Consider the following 19,848-nt stretch of genomic DNA (forward strand, 5'->3'; position numbering starts at 1 on the left):
AATATTGAATATATTCTTCAAAATATATTGTTAAAACTTTCCCTAGCTGCTCAGGTGTGCTTTTTAATATATAGCTGATATGTTATTAAAGGCACTACAAAATAGACATCTCTGGAGTGCAGAAGTTACTAAAAAATAACCTTCATACCACAAATATATTGAAAATATAACTGCTAAAAAAAAAAAAAGACCCTATGCAACCCCACTAGGATGCATATAAATGCACGTCAGCGGAGGGCTGGATGCATCGAGGTCCTTTAGAAATGTATGAATACAGACGTGTTAAATTTTAAAAATAGCCTAAAAAACTTAGTGAAAACTTCAAGCGTAGAAAATATTTCAAACATGTTTTTTTCTGACATTCTTCACTTTCTGCATCAGTTTACCGAGCCCGAATGTTTACTCTTTCGCAGTCGGTTCTTTCTTCATAAATAGTAAAGTGTTCCTTCAGTGTGTGTTTTTCCACCGCCTCCTCTGCCGACAGTCTCAGTATGTCTGGTAGACGTCATGGATGGGGACCTGGATGGTCGCAGCTGGGAATGCTGGAGGGATGTAGCTGGCGTATCCCCCATAGGCGGCGGCGGCGGCGGCAGCAGCGGCATTCTTCTGTAGCGTGGCTATCGTCGCTGTCGCCGCGGCGGGTGCCGCGAACGGCACATAACTTGTCCCATAAATCCCAGCGGCAGGGATCCGCTGCACGTTGGGAGCCATGGTGTACACTGGTGTGATGGGGCGGCCCTGGAAGGAAAGCATTGGATTCAGACCTCAAAAAAAAAGTGCTTAAATTGCTGTAATATCCTGTTTCCACCCCCTGAATTGCAAACGTCCTAGAAGGGGAGCTGATAATGGGAGGATAGGCAGTGTGTGCCCTGTTGAATGAGAGTTACACAGGGCTGTTGGGCACCGTAATATCCTTGACAGCATCTCCTGAACGGAAGTAGGGCAAAAGGCCAGGCTTTCCCCCCAACCTGGGTATGCAGAGCAGGATGTACGGGAAACAGAATGTATGGGAACTGGGATGTATGGGAAGCGGGATGTATGGGAAGCGGGACTTATGTGCTGAACTCACCTGGAAGGGGGGAGGCGTTGAGACGGCCGGTATTACAGCTGCGGCTGCAGCTGCCGCAGCAGCTGCCGCGCTGGCTGGGTCCTGCTGGACGGCTATAGGGTTGATGATGTGCTCAACTGTGTGGATTTTGCCATCTTCCATCATCTTGGCTGGCGGTGCAGCCTGAAACATGGAGTACTGGGCACCGATGGCAGGAATGGCCACTAGGAGAGACCAGACACATCAGGTGCGTTGGGAGAGGGTCTCCAGGATCTCATCTCAAAAAGCAAGCATCCCTCCCTCCTGGCTGCGACGGGTCTCCACAGCAGTTCTGTGTTGCTTTCATCAGGGCAGATGGCCCCATGTGCCAGCGGAGGGCCTTGGGAGCCTGTGCAGTCACAGGCATTCCAGGGCCAGAGCCCTGCTGGGGACTGGGAGCTGCATCCTGGATTTATGCAACCCCTTCCAACCACCACTGTTCTCCCATCCCCGGCCAACAGCACAGCCCAAGCACAGGGACAGGCGGGAACGCATACTATCCCAGTGGGATCCCTGCTCCAGCTGTTGAGAACAAAGGACATGTAGCTGCCATAGGCAGAGCTGGTCCTGGAAAGAAAAGTGTGGTTCGTACTGCAGAAGTTGCAAGCAGCAACTGGTCCAGTCTATACGTCGTCCTTTGGCCAATCCTGCGAAATACCAGCTCATTTACTGTTATGCATTTCCCAGGACTAACTTGGCTAAGTATGTTTTATCCCATCTTTCTGCTACAGGATCTGTTTAATGACACTAGAAAAGAAATCGCTTTTTAGAAAATTATCCCTCGTGCCAAAATTGGCAAAATGCAAAATAATTAGAGCTACGGTCTTCCAAATGAAGGGAAAATGCTCTGGTCAGAATGACGGTGTTCAGAGACGGTGAGTTTGTACGTGGTCCAAAATGGAGCTTCATGGCACTGCTTAGGGAAGAAATGTGCTTTGCTGAACATTCCCAGTAATCACAATAATTGGACATGAACTGGCAATGTACTTTTGCAGCTCAGAAAGCAAGTCATACCCTGGGCTGTATCAAAAGAAGCATGGCCAGCAGGTCAAGGGAGGTGACTCCCCCCTTCTACTCCACTCTTGTGAGACCCCACCTGGAGTACTGCATCCAGCTCTGGGGTGCCCCATACAAGACAGACATGGACCTGTTAGAGGGGGTCCAGAGGAGGGCCATGAAAATGATCAGAGGGCTGGAACACCTCTTCTATGAGGAAAGGCTGAGAGTTGGGGTTGTTCAGCCCGGTGAAGAGAAGGCTCCACAGAGACCTTATTGTGGCCTTTCAATACTTAAAGGGGGCTTATACGAAAGATGGGGACAGACTTTTTACCAAGGCCTGTAGTGACAGGACAAGGGGTAACAGTTTTCAACTGAAAGAGGGTAGATTGAGATTGGATATAAGGAAGATCTTATTTTCTGTGAGTGTGGTGAGACACTGGAACAGGTTGCTCAGAGAAGTTGTGAATGCCCCATCATTGGAAGTGTTCGAGGTCAGGTTGGTTGGGACTTTGAGCAACCTGACCTAGTGAAAGATGTCCCTGTCCATGGCAGGCGGGGTGGACTAGTTGGTCTTTAAAGGTGCCTTCCAACCCAAACCATTCTATGATTCTGTGATGCTATGACTTCCGTTGTTGCCTTATAGTGCACACTTCAGGGTTCAGATCTTGAGGCTTTCAGCAGTGAGGCTGTTCACAAGGAAACCAGATTAATCAATAAATGATGGTGATGTTGACATCTATGGGAGTTGCAGCCAGTAAATCAGAAATGAAGCCAGATACAAACATGGATTTCTTTCACTGGGATGAAACTTTGCTATGTGGAAGGGTGCAGGTCTGCCTGTGGAGAGGACAGGTGCCAGCAAGCAGTACTCTTGTTTTGATCCTGGAGAGTGCCACAAGGGATCTGATCAGATATCTTTCAGGCAGAGATGCTTCCACCGCCAGTGGTCTACCACTGTTTCCTCAAGCAGAGACCTCCACCCATAAGCTTTTCCAGTTCTCCTTCTGCACCAAGTCCACCTGGTCAGCTCAAACCAGTTTTATCACTGGTTTAAATAACCTGGATAACTTCTCACCAATGCAAAGACAGAGAGCTCATGTGTTCCATTCTGCAATAACTTCTGTCAGAAAAGCAATAACAGGCAGCTGGGGTATTGGGGTGACCTGTCAGAAGTTTTCTAACCATTTGCAAAGAAATGACCTTTAAGGTTGTTCCAAATGGTAGGAAACTTTGCAGAGTTGGTACATCTCTACTCCTCCATTCTGGTAATGTGCTTTCAGAGTCATACCCTTTTAATAACAGAGGTAAGTCTTGCATGTGGTTCCTCTTACTAGATCATCTGATCTGGTTGGGGAAAACGGACCAGGTGCTCCTATGCTTAGAGGCTCTGCTGGAACCATAGAAGAGGGGAAGACCTGATAAAGAAATCTGAATCTCAACATGCTTCCAGTGTAGAAATATTTCGACATGAGCTTCAGGCTTTTGTTTGGCAGTCGAATGAATTACAGACACCACTAATAGGCATGCATTTCAAAGCCCACTTTTCAAGCATCCTTTAGTAATACCTGGAATTCCTGAAGTATTTTTACAAACACGTGTAGCAGTAACATTTTCTGATTGTGAGTGGGTAGTTTTGTCAGGAAGTCTGATCTTCCTTTGGAAACGGCTCTAATCTTAACAGCCTTCCTTTGCCTCTAGACCTCTTCTCACATTGTCTCATCCAGCTATTATGAAGAACACTTCACAGCCTTCATTAGATTCAAGCTGTAGTTTCCACTGACTGTATGGAGCATGTTTTGGGAAACCACTGCAGCTCTGTTATAAAACACGGCTTAGGTCCTGCAGTTACAATTTACATGTAGAGAGGAATGGGAAGAAGACCTGAGGACTTCTGCAAGAGGGCTTGGCCCCATCACATACAAGGACCTTCTTCCTCGGGCTGCTTTTGCAAATAAAAATCTCTCCAAACAGGATATTGATGAATTGCAGAGCCTCAGCCTTCATCCTGTTCACCTGGGAAGGGCAAGGGCTGGATACTCAGCTGAGGATGTGGCAGAAAGGAGTGGTCCCTGCCCCGGCCCTTGGGCTGGTTCCCTGCAGCCCAGCACTGCTGAAAGCTCTCCTGCAGGTCGCTGCATGGCTGTGAGCTGGATGCTGAGGGCTCCTGTGTCACTCCTTCCCCATGCTACTGATGGTGACAGAGGAGCTCACCTCAGCCAGGGACTTGGCTGCAATGGGAAAGCCCCAGGTCCTTTTCCCAGCCTCACAGCACCAGAGAAATATGAACTAGGCAGGGGAGAGCTCTGACCTGTCGAAATCTGGGGTGGGAATCGCCCAGGGTGAAATTAGCAGCGGACAAATTAAAAGAGAGGAAGATTGCTCTCAGTCACCATGCTCTAGCGTACATGACTAGATGGAGAGGAAAGTCTGCTTCCTCCCAGGGAGGTGCAAAAGGGGACAGGTGGGGTGGGCACAGCTTCAGCCCTTTTTCCTTTGGTCTGAAGAGCTCCCAGACATTCGTGTCCGCTGCCCGCTGCATGCCTGGTGTTTGCAGAAAGCCCGGCCAGGGCCAGGAAGCATCTGGTACAGGGGAGCGCTGAGTCCCAGCCCTGGGGCTGTCTCCAGTGCCGCAGCCGTGGGCTGGAGGGGTGCCCGCATGCCTGACACGAGGCTCAGAGCGGGGGCTTGCCTGCCACCTCTGCTCTTTCCTCCCTTCATTGCACATACTAACCTGCACCAGGCTTAATGGCCACCGGATTGACCGCAGGTAACTCCAAGTTGGGTACCAGCTCGTATCCTTTCTCCTGCTGTTTTCCTTTGCCTTCGTGGTACCTGCTGTAGATGCCACGGCCGGCGGAGTATCCCCCCAGGTAGGAGCCTCTGGGGCCCGGGGCTCTGTTGCCAGCTGCACCTCGCCCTCTGCCTCTTATGCTGCCTGCTTATGATAACAACATAGAAGAGGATGGTGAGTAACAGAAAGCAACAGCCCTGTGGGGAGCACGAATGGCCCCAGGCTGAGACCAGGAGGCATGTGCTTAGAAATGAGGCTGCTGAAGCTAGTTTGATCTGAGTCTTAGTGACTTCGCTTATGAAAACAGAAGAGTGTGGCCTTAGAAGCACCCATTAAGACTACTCAGGTTTTGCTCTTGATGTTTCTGACCATACATTAACTGTTTATTTATACTGATGCAACTCTTGTGGCCAGTGTTATGGGCATAACGCAGTCAGCAGAGAGAGAGGGGCTCCTCCAGGGGTGATTTCTATGCAGTAGGAACAGCTTCTGATCTCAGCTGTCCTCCAGAGGAGACCCAGCCTCCCAGCTGGCTGTGACAGGACCCTGCAGAGATGGCCCAAAGTTGTACCTGGCCTTTAACCAACTTTGTCCCACCATTGCATATATTTTTACTAGTGGTGTTTTTCTCTGCTGTTTTATTAGTAATGTGAATGTACCCCATCTCCAAAAATATTGCCTTTATTTATCTTAGCGACTCTATGCGTGTTATGACAGTACTTTGGATGCTGCAGTATTAATGCACTCTACGACAGCCTAATTGAATATTTAGACTGTCAGTTAACTCCTTTGTAGTTCATTGCAAGTACAAATCTGGAGATTGAGAAGAAACTGAAATTCTTGATCAACTAGTGTTAAAAATATTTCTTGGTTTACATGGGTGCTTTAAGACTATGTTCATGCTAAACTGCCTGTTATATGGAAATACACATTAAATTTCAGGAAACTATAATTCCTGTAAGTGCAGGATAATTGTAATTATAACACCAGTTATAGCTACTAGGGTTTTTTATGAATAACTGATTTTGGGTTAATTTTTAATGACCGTAACCGATAACTAATTAAAGTATACATAATAAAAGAATTATTTTGCACTCACATGATTCCTTCTGCTCGTAGTTCTCAAATGACTTTATAAAGGACACAGCACTACTGTCATTTTAATGTGGAGGGCAAATGACACCTGGAGAGCTCCCGACTGAGGCTTTCCCTGACATCCCCACACCTCCAGGAGAAGGCAAAGGGAGCACTCTGTCACGGTCTCCAATACTTAGCATCCAGCTCTTTGGAAGGAGGCATCAGAAGCTGGACTTGCTCAAGACTTAGTACAGCACTCGTAAAACCCAGATTCATCTCTTCCCCATCCTGTGCTTGGTCCATTAGCTCATTCTTAACTGTATTTTTGATGCCTCCCTCATACTAGCCTGTATGTTAGCAATGATTTATAGATAAATACATTCTGTATAGTCATATATTACAATGAGATCGAACAGAAATATTGCAAAAAGACCTATACAAGAGTGTTTAAGAAAAAAGTGCATAGCACCAGCTGTCCTTTGGCTCAGGCAGACCTTGGGTCACACCAGCCTGAGATCAAACCTGCCCATCACATCCCCTAATTGTGCTTACTAACCTTTCACAAAGTAATCTCTGTTGGGCCCAATCAAGGCATTGTACGGATATCCATAATACGCTAGTGTGTATGGATCGCAAGAGTAAACATAATTAGGTTGCTGAGTTACTTCGGGCGTTGCTGTGGCCCCTCCTTTTGCTGCTTTCTGGTAGCGAGTGTATTGCTCCTTGTCTACCGGCTTGGCCAAGGTAACCTCCAGGCACGAGCCTTCCAGTTCGACACCATTAAGGTTGTTCATGGCGTGAATGGCATCTTCCCTGGTTGTAAAGTGCACAAAGGCGTAATCACGTATTTTTTTCACCCGCTCTACACAGCCAGGGTTAAACTGCCCAAAGACCTTTTTAATGGTGTCCTCTGTGGTCTCAATCATTAAATTCCTCACATAGAGGATTTTAACGGTCTCCATGACATCTTCATCCACATCTATCTCTGGTTCTGCCCAGTCAACAGCAATCTGGTGTCCCCATAGCTGTATCCTTCCCGGCATCAGTTTCCTCCTGGCCATTGCCGCTGCTCGATGGCTCTCATACTCCACAAAGGCGAAGCCTCTGTTCTTCATCTTGTCTGCAGCGCTGGCATACACGATGACATCCAGCACGCCTTCTGTCACCTTGGCGATCTCTTCCAGGATCTCCTCTCTCTTCTTCATCTTGGGAATGCCTCCGATGAACAGCCGGCAGTTATCCACACTGCAGCACACACCCAGCAGCCTGCCGGGGCGGATTTCGTAGTTGTTCAGCTCCCTGACGGCACGCTTCGCCTCGTGCTTTTGCGTGTACATCACGAAGGCGTAGCCGCGGTTCTTCCCATCAAAGTCCATCATCAGGCGCATTTCGTAAATGCGGCCAACGGATTCAAACACAGGGACAAGCTCATCTTCGTAGACATCACGGGGGATTTTGCCCACAAAGACTTCGCAGCCGCGAGGAGGGTGCAGGCCATCCCAGCCAGGAGGAGGGCCGCCGTACTTGCGTTGCCCGTTCTCCTGGATCATGCTATATCCAGTGCGCTCCATGAGGGCCAGCAGAGCTGCCTCGTTGGGTGCACCGGCAACGCCTTCGGGGACTTTCGTGGTAGCCACATTGGAGGAATCGTTGCTCATCCTTGCAGTGGAGTCCTCAGCGGTCATTGTGCCAAACTCATTCACAGCCTGATAAAGCCTGGGCAAAGGAAGAAGAAGGACACTCAGAAGCTGCTAGCTACCACCAGAATCCCACCCTTCTCTTTTGTCTTCCTGTAGTTGTTCTGCAAAGTCGCTTTTCAAACTGGGACTAAGGCTGCAGAAAAGCATATGAATGAGCCACACCAGCCTGAACATTGATACTGCAGGGGGAGGGCATCCTGGATGTGGGCACAGCCCTTCTTTGAGGGGGGCAGTTGAGGATCACCTACCTGTACCACCCCGGCACTGACAGCTGCTGCCACAGGAGGCTGAAGTCACATGAACAGATGCCACCAAGCACCTCAAAACCTCAAGACCCTAGGGAGGTTTGTCTCCTCTTTGAAAGGGTAGGAGGGAGCTGACACAGGATTGGGAAAGGGAAGATACTGCCATGAAGCCAGTTGTTCCCACCTCCAGAGCCCTCTCCTCCCTCTCAGTCATTCCTCAGTTAATCCATCTACTCCTGAACAGTGCAAGTGCCAGGTGCTATAATCCATGGTGAAAGATGGGAAATGCATGAGAAGAACCAGGCACGGTTTCCATCTGATAACAACCCTAGCTCCTCTAGGCCTTCACAGTAACTGTTGAGTAGGAAATAATAAATACACTTTAGCATCAGGGGGGAACAATTCTTGTTCTCTTGTGCAAAGGGCAATCTGGCAAGCTTCTGAGTTGCCTGCTGCTTGTGGTACAACATCTGACGGGTTTGTCTCTTCCGTTATTACAAGAGGACTTCACAAAAGCTGAAGAGAATCACTCCCTTATGACAGACAACTTGCTTTAGAGCAAGCGGCCAGCACAGGTCAGCAAGCGGCCAGCACAGGTCTGCAAGCTCGGCCTCGCAAGAGGAAGGCAAATATCAGAAACCTAATTCTGCATTTGAACAATGGCAGAAAGCGGGAAATGCAGACATACAGGAGGAGATGACCATGCTAATGACCACAACTGCAAGACAGTGGCTTCCTTTCTGAGCACAATTAAATAAGACACTTTGGGACTCTGAGAGTAGTTAATTCATTGACTTCTAAAGCTGGAAAGGTCCATCAGACCATTTAATACAAGTGATTGTATATGACATGGACCATTACATATTATTGTTATTTGCACATTGAGTCATTTACCTGAGTAAATCATATCTTCCAGAAGGACCTTGTTTTTAAGGAATCAAAAAGCTGTAGACCCCACCACTTCCTTTTATGGCTTGTTTGTGAATCACTTCCTCAGACAAGCAAGCGTGCTGTATTTCTCATGAGAATTTGTCTGGCTTTTGCTTCCAGCTAGGATTACTTGTTAAACCTTTCTCTGATAGACTAAAGAGTCTTTCAAGACCTCTGCTTTTGCCTTATGATGCTATTTAAGTGGTATAATCAAGGCACGACTCTGTCTTTTTAATAAAACTTGCAGGCTGAACTCCTGAATTCCTTCACAATCAATCACTTTTTCACCTAAAACTGTTTTTGTGGTGCTTTTGACAGTTCACAGAATCACACAGAATCACTAAGGTTGGAAAAGACCTGTAAGATCATCAAGTCCAACCGTCAACCCAACACCACCATGACCACTGAACCATGTCTCGCAATGCCACGTCCACACGCTCCTTGAACACCTCCAGGGATGGTGACTCCACCTCCCTGGGCAGCCTGTTCCAGTGTTTCACCACTCTCTCAGGAAAGACATTTTAAACCTCCCCTGGCACAACTTGAGGCCATTTCCTCTAGTCCTGTCACTCGTCACTTGGGAGAAGAGACCAACACCCACCTCTCTGCAACCCCCTTTCAGGTAATTGTAGAGAGCGATAAGGTCTCCCCTCCGCCTCCTCTTCTCCAGACTGAACAACCCCAGCTCCCTCAGCCGCTCCTCATAAGACTTGTGCTCCAGTCCCCTCACCAGCTTCATCGCCCTTCTCTGGACACGCTCCAGCACCTCAATGTCCTTCTTGTAGTGAGGGGCCCAAAACTGAACACAGTATTCGAGGTGCAGCCTCACCAGCGTACAGGGGCACCATCACTTCCCTACTCCTGCTGGCCACACTGTTTCTGATACAGGCCAGGATGCCGTTGGCCTTCTTGGCCACCTGGGCACACTGCTGGCTCATATTAAGCCGGCTGTCAACCAGAACCCCCAGGTCCTTTTCTGCTGGGCAGCTTTCCAGCCACTCCTCCCCAAGCCTATAGCGTTGCATGGGGTTGTTGTGACCCAAGTGCAGGACCCGGCACTTGGCCTTGTTGAACCTCATACAATTGGCCTCAGCCCATCGATCCAGCCTGTCCAGATCCCTCTGCAGAGACTTCCGACCCTCGAGCAGATCAACACTCCCGCCCAACTTGGTGTCGTCTGCAAACTTGCTGAGGGTGTACTCGATCCCCTCATCCAGATCATTGATAAATATGTTAAACAAGACTGACCCCAAAACTGAACCCTGGGGAACTCCGCTTGTGACCGGCCACCAACTGGATTTAACTCCATTCACCACAACTCCCTGGGCTTGGCCGTCCATCCATTTTTTTACCCAGTGAAGAGTGCACCTGACTGAGCCACGAGCCGCCAGCTTCTCCAGGAGAATGCTGTGGGAGACATTGTCGAAGGCTTTACTGAAGTCCAGGTAGACAACATCGACAGCCTTTCCCTCATGCTCTAGGCGGGTCACCTGGTCATAGAAGGAGATCAGGTTGGTCAAGCAGGACCTGCCCTTCATGAACCCGTGCTGGCTGGGCCTGATCCCTTGGTTGTCCTGCACGTGCCCTGTGAGCACCCTCAAGATGAACCTCTCTAGCCTTTCAGTCTTTTTCACTTTTTTCACCCTTGAAGATATGAAGGTATGAAGATCATCCCTCTTTCTTCTCCTCATGCGTGTGTATTGCCAAGGCCTGTTTCTCCACACCTTCCCACTAGCAAACCACGTGGAGTTTTTTTGTCAATTCTAACCCCAAGTCCTTTCCAGAATCACCACTTGCTGGGGTTATGTCCCGTGTGGCAGGCATGCTTTGTGCTTGTTACTCCTAAATGCCACAACATTGCATTCAGCCCTATCCTAACTGCCTTCTGAGTAGATCCCACCTACTGAGTGGCTCCTCCTCATTGGTTTTTACAACTCCATCAGCCTTTGCATCATCCACTGATTTATTTGCCATGATTTGCATTTGGGACCAGTTTGTTGATGGAACTGTCAAAAAACACTGTCCCCTGTAGGAAACTCTGCAAACCACCATAAGAAATGCGCCCAATCTGGGCTTGACAGGCTTATTTTCCAAAAAAGGACAAAGCTTCAGACAGTTGATTTATTTATTCTATGTAGTTCTGTTATTCAGTGGGATGCAGGTTTCTCTCTGTCCCACGAGGACTCTGATATACACCCTTCACTAGAACGATTTGGCTGTTTTCAGTGCATTGGTTACCATGCAGGCAGGTCTTTCACTAGTACAGTAGGCCCAAGTCCACAGAAATACGGGCACAAAATTTAGGCACCTAAGTCTGATTTGTATCGTCCACAAAACCCGTTTAATTCCTTGTACCTCAGATTTTTTTAAGTAAAGCTTCTGAGCTGCTCAGAATTGTCCTGGTCTGTATCCAGAGATGCCTCTGCACCAGCCAGGGCAACCACCACTGTGCCTGGTTCAGCTCCTAATTGCGTTTGGGATTGAGAAACCAGACTTCTGTGCCTCAGTTATGGTAGGGCCTGATCCTGCAGGTGTGTTTGGGCCATGAGTGTTACATGCTGACACTTCTGAGGCATTTTAATTTAAAAATACGGAGAGTGGAGGGGGAGGCAGAGAAGTTGGAGGGCAGTAATAGTGATGCTGATGCCCAGGCAATACTTTAGAAAACACAATTTCTTTGAAGCCAGGTCTTTCATGGAAGTGCATCAGTTTTGATAGTTTCTTGCTCTAAAATGTTGTTGATAAACATGTTTCTCTCAGATTCAAATGTTCCCCCTTTTTAATGTGTCACAGTCAGACATTTTTCATTTTACTCGTGGGAATTATTTGACATATAATTAAAAAAATTAAGGCAGAGAAAAATATTTCCATTTTTCACTTGACAATTTGTTCCTAAAAGTGTGACTTCACCTTTCCCTGAATGAAAGCAAAGCTTGTTAAACAAACACTTTACTGGGGAATAATCATTACCTTTACATGGGCCATCTGTTGGCAAGTGAATTACTTACTTACCACCCCAGGTTTGGGTAAGTTTAGAAATGAGTCATTACCATCACTTTTAGGTCAACTTACAAAATAAAAGTCTCTGTATTCTGTTAGCTGCAGGGCTCAGTTGCTGGGGCTATAGTTTAGAAAGCTACAGATGGGCTACAGACGGGCACCAGGACTGTGGAGAGAGGAGAGATGGAGCAAAGCCTCCCCTGCCCACCAGAAACCAGCCAGTAATTCGGTGGCTGTCCAGGAACTGGCATGTTCTCCAGCACTTTGCATTGCACCAGCAGGATGATTTCTAGTATTGGAAGTTGTACTTGAAGCTGCTGCTAAGTGCTGATGGCCACTTTTGCTGCAAACACTGTGAGAGTGAATAATTAAAAATTCTTTGTGAACCGAAAATGCATTTATCCCTATGTAATTTATTTGGAATCAAGATTCACAGTCAAATGTGTTCAGTTTTTTTCCATGCACCTCCACAGACCAGGGTTTCATAAGTATATACTGCCTAAGACAATTATAGAGCCCATGTAGTCCTACTTGATGTAGTTAAATATACACTTAACAACATTCATTGCCACATGACACAATAAACACCTTCACAAAGTTCAGATATCATCTGCCTTGATGAGAAAAAACCCAGGCGTGTCTGGTCTGAGAGCTCTCTCCTGTTGTTACTGCCTTACAAAATGGGCTGCCAAGAGAACCTAACCTTTTCATGTCAAAAAGCAATCACTCTCAAGAAAATTGTTTTCAGAAATACCTATTTCCAAAGTGTTCAACCCTACTCATGCATTTTTTTAGCCCACAGTAAACTGGTCATGAAAACTTGCTAAAAAAAAAATAGCTAAAACTTGCTACACAAGGCATGAGCTAATACTGTGGGTTTAGTGGCCTTAATAAAGCCAGACTGATTTCAGTACATCCACCAAGTGTGATTAATGCTGGAAGAGGCAAGAATTTAAGCTACATTAAAATGTAGTGTCTTGTGAAATACAAGCGCTTGATTTCTAGTCTCTGAGGAGAAAGGCACGCCTGATTTCGAAGCCAAAGATTCATAAAAGAGAGACAGACAAAAATGTTAACTGCTAATGAGAAAGGTTGTGCTCTGGAGACAACTAAGTTTTAAATGACTAATTATCAGGCCTGAAACAAGACTGGCTTCTTTTCATCTCAGAAAAAGGTGAAGCCTGCTTGATTGTTCAACACCACGTTAGATGGATGCTAACGTCTGCCAGCCTACCAGGAGCCAGGCTTGCGAGCCCTTTCGTTCAGCGTCTCTGCTCCAAGGACTCTCCCTCACACAGGTGGCCTCTCAGATGTACATGTTTCACTGAAACCATTCAAATTTCACTTCCCCTTGCTTATGAAACTCCTTCCCCACTGCCAATTGGGCGGATGTAAAGAGTTCTTGCCCTAAACATTAATTACCTTCTTTTTAACCTATCTGTTTTTGCATCACAGCTCGGAGTATTAAATGGGAAACTTACTGTGTTGGCAGCGACTGACCTAAAGCGTACTGTGAGCAGGCTGATTAACTGAGGCAGATCTTTTCTTAAACAGAAATACCATGCCTTGATTAACAACAACGCAGGGCCAAAACTGATGTCCCTTGTGCCAGGGCAAAGGCAGCTCGGGGCCCTGCAAGAAAGCGATGCCCACAGTCCACATAGCATCTTATCCCTGGGCTTGTCCAGCATTGGGCAGTGCCCCGTGGAGTTATGCAGCCACCTGCTCCTCTGTTGATCCCGGTGTGGTAAAACAGGCTTTTACAAACACAGGGACGCAGCCGGTGTCCTTGTGGCAGCAACCGCGTGTCCACTCCACTCACGTGCTCCTATAAAATGGGGTTGTTTATGTTTGTGCTTAATTCATCCCTCCAGTGTTGTGTTACATAGATTTAGTGGCACGGTGTGTCCCTCTGCGGGTGACACAGCCGCCGGCGGTCACATAGCACGGGGATGGGTGCCAGCACCATGGCAGGCAGCGGGAGAGCCCAGGGAGACCTGCTGGCTCTGTGATAACCGGAAGGACGAGGGGACGGGGACACCCGTGCCCCACCTGCAGACCCTGGACCGTACAAACTCCTGCTGAGCTGACACGGTGTGCCCTCACGGACACCGCATGGCTGCCGGCTTGCTTCAAGAAACCACCACAGTTTTGCATTTTAAGCCACAGCTGCTGCAGAAGGAAGGTCGGTCATTGAAATTTTAACTAAATGCACCCTGTTGACAGAGGGAAATAACAGCTACTAGTTTAAATGTGACCTTCCTAGTTTTTTAGTTGAAATAATAAGCGCAAATGGTAATCCTGCTGCTGCCATTGAGCAGCAGGTCTGGAAGCACAGCTGCCATTAAAGCTCTTTATTTTTAAAGCTGACTCTTCTCTCATGGCGACTTTAGATGCATAACATGTATATAACAACAACAACAGCTTACTAAGAACAGCTGTATAACTTCATCACAAACATCAGATAGCCAAAGAAATGCTAAAAACCCAGTTTGCCTGTTTACGGATTTATCAGCTGAACAGAAAAACGCATGGGCCGTGTCAATTCAAAATAAGGCAGCAGCTTGAGCATTGCTTCAAGTGTAATGTGCAAGTTACCTCCCCTTTTAAAGATAACTATGGTATCATTATACATCAGTTGTCTTTTTCATGGCAAGACTGTCCCTCCTTTCCTACAATTTATTTGCATAAATGAGCTGAACAAAGCCGGTGTCTTTGGGGCTGCTACCGAAGCTGAGCCATGGCATGCCCGACTGCAGGACCCAGGGCCAGCCTAGCAGTCCTGCAGCCGCAGACATGGCAGGGAGCTGGCATGCAAGGTGTTCTTTCCCAAACTAATGGCAAAATAGAAAGTCCCACCTCTTTTACGAACGAGCCTAATGTAGCCACTGGCCCCGCAAGGGCTCTCTGCCATCTCATGTGCTTCCTGGCAGAAGGCTTCACCCGCCGTTTGCAATCAGCTTAGGAGACATCCTGCTGGAAGCAGCGTCCTTGGCCTCTGTCCATGCACAGTGCAGACAGAGGCCAGGCAGACAGCAGGTGCAGTGAAAAAAGGGTCCAAACTTTGGCAAAAAATCAATGCAAAGACTTTGTCTGACTCCAAATTAATTTATATTTCCAGTGTCAAAGGCTAGTCCTTGGTGTGGTTTTCAACAGGAGTTGGACCACAGCTTGGTTCCCTACCTGTTGTTGCTAAAGAAACGCAAACATCTGAAGTTGAATCTTGTGGTGGGACAGTGCAAGAGAGAGTGTAGCATTTCAGCACAGCTTTTTGGATAGGGAGCTTTTCTGAAAGTCTTTCATACAAGAAATAGAAGGTTAGTAGGGATGGATGATGTCTTCAGGCTTTTGAAACAAAAGCAATGCTTGAGGCCAAGAGGCCATGACAATGCCTGCAGCGTGTCGGACACATTGCTTTACCTGCAGCTGAACTGGATAAAGAAGTTGCCTCAGGCTAGGTTAAACACTTTGAAAAGCTGGATTTTCTTAATCTGGATCATTTTGGCAAAACTCTGTGGAGAAAGTGGTGGACTGCGTCAGCAGACCTGAAGGGGCAGGAACATCGGCTGGCAAGAGGCTTGATGATTAGCTTGTGATGAGCAGCCTGGGAGAATAATCTCATGGATCAGATCAGCACTAGTTATTGACAATGACATGTCTGCCTGCTGTGCAAGTTATCCTCCTGCCAGCACTGCTAAGGCACTGCATATTCTCATCATGCGCGTGCCTGAATTAAGACAGAAACGTGTCCACCTCCAGCTAGGGTCACCTGGGAGAAACCTTCTGGCTCAGGTGCTGCATGGGACCCCAGGAGATGCAAATGCAGCAGCATTTGCTGCACCACATCATTTCCCATGTATGTTCAGGCATGAACATGTACAGCAGTGGCTCTCTGCCCACTAGAAGTACTATACTTAAATGTAGAGAGAAAGAGTGTAAAGTACCTAAGGGGTAGGATAAGACTGGCCTACTAAATCCCCAGGCTAGCTGCTGAAATTCCCACTTCTGCTAACGGTGACACTTGGCATCCTAACCTAGGGCCTACCATCAGGGGTCTGGCCACTGATTTCAGTGGATGAGTTCATATTTCAAGCTTAAACTTCAATTTTATTCTGGTCAGTTAGTCATGTTCCCCTCATATAGGGTAAGTTAATGTTCTGGGCCTGAAAAGCAGTTTTCAGGGTGGAGCTACTGCACGATTCTGTTGCTTAAATTTGTCCTAAGTGGCCTAAGCACCTTAAAAATTGTTCGTTCCATTTAAAACACACCAAAAACTGTTGGCTTTGTCTTTTGATTGTGTTCTTTTCAAAGAAGGAACATAGAGAAACAGAAAATTAAGGGTGCTATTTCCAACAGTACTCACCAGCTAGCACTACTGCCCCTGACATCAGGTATAAGAGTCTAATGGCTTCTACAGGGATATGTTTAAGACAGTGATGAGCACTACTGAAAATCCTGCCTTAAAAGTCTTGCAGGGACTGGTTATGTCCTCCAGGCACCAATCAAAAGCAATGTATTTCGCTTAAAAAACTGTAACAAAATTACTATAAATCTGTTCTTTTACTTCTTGCTCCTTTTTAGGAGGAAAACACCTGAAATTATTCTGTAATTAACATCCTGGAATTTCCCAGGTTAAAACTTGAATGCTAATCAGATAATTGAACACCAAATTTGTACAGTCAACAATTGGCTATAACTTCAGACTAGGATTTGAAGGTTAAACTTGTTTTCATAACCATCATTAAGAACAATAACAATCACAGATCTAATTCTCTTAGCCATATTATACCAGTTCCCTTAGCCGTGTTAATCTTACCTCACAGCAATTTTATATGCAATTTAAAAAATGGAGCTGAAATTATGATTCCCCTACAAAATAAAGTCACCTTGCATTGTGCAAACTTCCTGCCTATTTGGTTATCAACCCTCTCTGCCTCCTTCTAAGGCATATTTAATGCGGAGTGTGATCCTGCAAAGGCTGTCAAGGGTTCCGCTTGCGTTATCCATAAGCACTATCAGTACCCAACAGTGAACATTCCCAGGACGGAGGTCCCTCAACAAGCTGACCTCCTGGCCTAGAAACTGCAAAAATAGTATTCAATGAGATATCAATGATGATATCTCAAATAATAAAGTGAGAAAAGTTTCCTGAGCCTGGCACTTCACTTGTTGCCATTGCTTCTTGATGATCACAAGTGAAAATTCTGTTCATGCATGCATGGTTTTCCCATGGCGAGAATGAAGCAATGCTGATGAAAAAGTCATTGATGAGCCAAAGCACCACCAACACCTAGAGCATCCTACAAACACGGTTGTTATTTCCCCTGCTTCTGCAATGTGAATTCTGTCAATGCAATATGTATTTCTTGAGTGTTTTTATGCTACTGCAGTGCCAAACCAGCCATCTCAGCTTAAACCACTTCTGAAGGAAGTTTGGGTAAGCAAGACCCAGTCTCCTCCCTTATTTTATAATGCACTTTGCTGCAAGTAATTCAGAACTTTGTCCCAACAAGTTGTGTAACCTGTGTGATGTACCACTTGCCCCAGCTCCGTCTTTTACCCCATCCAACCCAAAATTATTCTATAACTCTCAGTGATTTCGATAGGACCGGTCGCTGGCTGAGGCTGAAGTTATTATCCTGCAAGGTACTGAAGCCACATGCTGAGGAAAGCTGAGAAGATGAGAGATGGGTGTGTAATCGTTCTTATCAGCTTTCCCAATCAGGAAACAACACAACTCTTCCCTTCTCCCCAAATTCCCATATTACAATCTAGTCAACAAAGTCTATTATTACCACGGTCAGACAGGAAAATGTGTGACATATAAATAAAGTGCCATGTAGTCACTTGGTGTGTAACAAGTCTCTCCTATTCTGGATGAGCGGTACTTGATGGGAAACTTTTTGCGGTGTTCGTTTACCACAAATGCAATTAAGCAGTGTTCTCTGCAGAGATGCTGGTACAGATAAGTGTGTCCTCCTCATTAACTGTCTGCTTTAAAAGGCATTCTTTCTAGGAAAGAAAGAAGTGTTTCATTCAGTGTGGACTCGGAGCTCACAAGCTTTTGCCATAAGAAAGACAGGAAAAATGATCTTCTGCAACTGAAAAACAAAACCACAACTAGACTCATCTGTTAATTATTACACAGGAAAGATAAGACATTCACCTATTTCACTTCTTGCCTCTTTGAAGAAAAATCTTATATATGAACATGGTGATTTAATTAGATCATTGAAAATGTCTGTGAAAGGCTTTGCTGAACTCTGTGGAGTAGAGATATGCGTGCACGTGCTTGTGATTTTTCTTTGTTATTATAAGGCAGAACACTCTGTCTGTCTGTCTGTCTACGTAAACATTACAGTAACATGTTCCACTCTACAGTGCAACCAAGAGTATCTAAAAAAGTTCATAAACTACAGTTCCCTTTTCAGCCTTTCTGATCTAACTTTTTCAGCCAACTCTCCTGGACATCCCAGAGCAAAACATAGAATCACAGAATCACAGAATCACAGAATCACTAAGGTTGGAAAAGACCTGTAAGATCATCAAGTCCAACCTAAAAAAAAAAAAAAAACCCAAAACAAAAAGAAAAAAACCAAACCACCACAACACACCAAAAACCAACCCACCCAACACCACACAGCACCATGCCTATCAAGCCACGTCCTACAATGCCACATCCACACGCTCCTTGAATACCTCCAGGGATGGTGACTCTACCACCTCCCTGGGCAGCCTATTCCAATGTTTCACTACTCTCTCAGTAAAGAACTTTTTCCTAATATCCAGCCTGAACCTCCCCTGGCGCAACTTGAGGCCATTTCCTCTAGTCCTGTCACTAGTCACTTGGGAGAAGAGACCAACACCCACCTCTCTGCAACCCCCTTTCAGGTAGTTGTAGAGAGCGATAAGGTCTCCCCTCAGCCTCCTCTTCTCCAGGCTAAACATAACACATCCTGCCTGTTCATACAAAGTATACTTGCTTAGTCAATTTTATAACAATAAAAATAGCTTCAGAGTTTTCAGTTCACCCTAATCTTATGCACTATTTTTATTGCAACATTCTCAGTTTTGTGTTCACCACATAAACACCGCAACAATGGGGGGCCCAACCTGCAACCCTGCTTTCAGCGGGAGGCAGAGATTTCAGGGAAAGCTGAAAGTGGCCCAACGTGTTCCCTCCCCCTCAGGTCACAGAATTAAAATCAGCATAAAGCAAACCGCAGTTGGGATGTGAATGTTCGCTGCGGAAAGTACATTAAACTCAAAGCATTTGGCTTAGTCAGTGGTTGGGTGTTTTTTTTTTTTTCCTTTGTGCACTGACATTTGACCCCTTTTATAATACGCACCTTGCACCACTGAAACCCAGTTAGTTATTTATTAAACTCAGGTACCAATGGCTGACTTGTACATATCATGCTTTTAACTCCCTGGTGTTGCCTGTGCGTGGAGGAGAGGCGGATGAAAGGCAGTCGTCTTTGCTGTGAAATTCTGTCATATCGGCAGAAAGGAGCTGCAAAGTGCAGCAATTTGTACCTGACCTCTGATCTAAGAAGTTTGTACAAACCTTTGAACCTTGGATTGAAATTGAGAAACAAGGTTTACAAGTACAAGGAAGAGATTTCCAGCACTCGGTACCTGTGTCCAGGGTTAATATTATAAATTTAAAAAAAAAGTTTAACCAAGGCAGGGACACTCTCAGGAGGCACCATTCCTGTGCTGGGTTAATTCAAGACAATTTAAGTAAGTCTACTGAAATTACAGCTCGGTTGGAAATACCTAGGGTTTGGAAATGAAATTTCTGTGCACTTCAGAAAAGGAGTGGGATTTGAGAGAAGTGTCATTTGAAATTCACCTTTTGCTGACCTTAACTGGGATTTTTTTTTTTAAATTAAAAGCTGAAGAAAGAAGACAAGCGACATTTGATTCAACATAATTTCTTCAGCAAAGAATGGAGCTGAAATGCAGAATTGAATAGAAATTATTAAAAAGCATAGCAAAATGGCTCCTTCTTTGTTA

The 19,848-nt window shown here is 46.1% G+C and overlaps 1 protein-coding gene across 2 annotated transcripts; it reads right to left on the reverse strand.

Annotated features, from left to right (window-relative positions):
• Nucleotides 1-486: 486 nt before the first annotated feature.
• Nucleotides 487-7,660, reverse strand: RBM47 (RNA binding motif protein 47). Of its 2 annotated transcripts, XM_059817881.1 has the most exons (4): nucleotides 6,511-7,660; nucleotides 4,818-5,024; nucleotides 1,070-1,272; nucleotides 487-738 (listed from the first exon to the last, which is right to left on the reverse strand). In XM_059817881.1, exons 1-4 carry the CDS (start codon nucleotides 7,637-7,639, stop codon nucleotides 487-489), a joined length of 1,791 nt encoding a protein of 596 aa, XP_059673864.1. In that variant the 5' UTR covers nucleotides 7,640-7,660. The 2 variants fall into 2 exon arrangements, with proteins under 2 accessions (XP_059673864.1, XP_059673863.1); XM_059817880.1 differs by lacking the exon at nucleotides 4,818-5,024 and having other exon boundaries at nucleotides 6,511-7,639.
• Nucleotides 7,661-19,848: the final 12,188 nt, after the last annotated feature.

Source organism: Gavia stellata, chromosome 5 (genome assembly GCF_030936135.1).
Source record: "Gavia stellata isolate bGavSte3 chromosome 5, bGavSte3.hap2, whole genome shotgun sequence".
NCBI classification, from domain to species: Eukaryota; Metazoa; Chordata; class Aves; order Gaviiformes; family Gaviidae; genus Gavia; species Gavia stellata.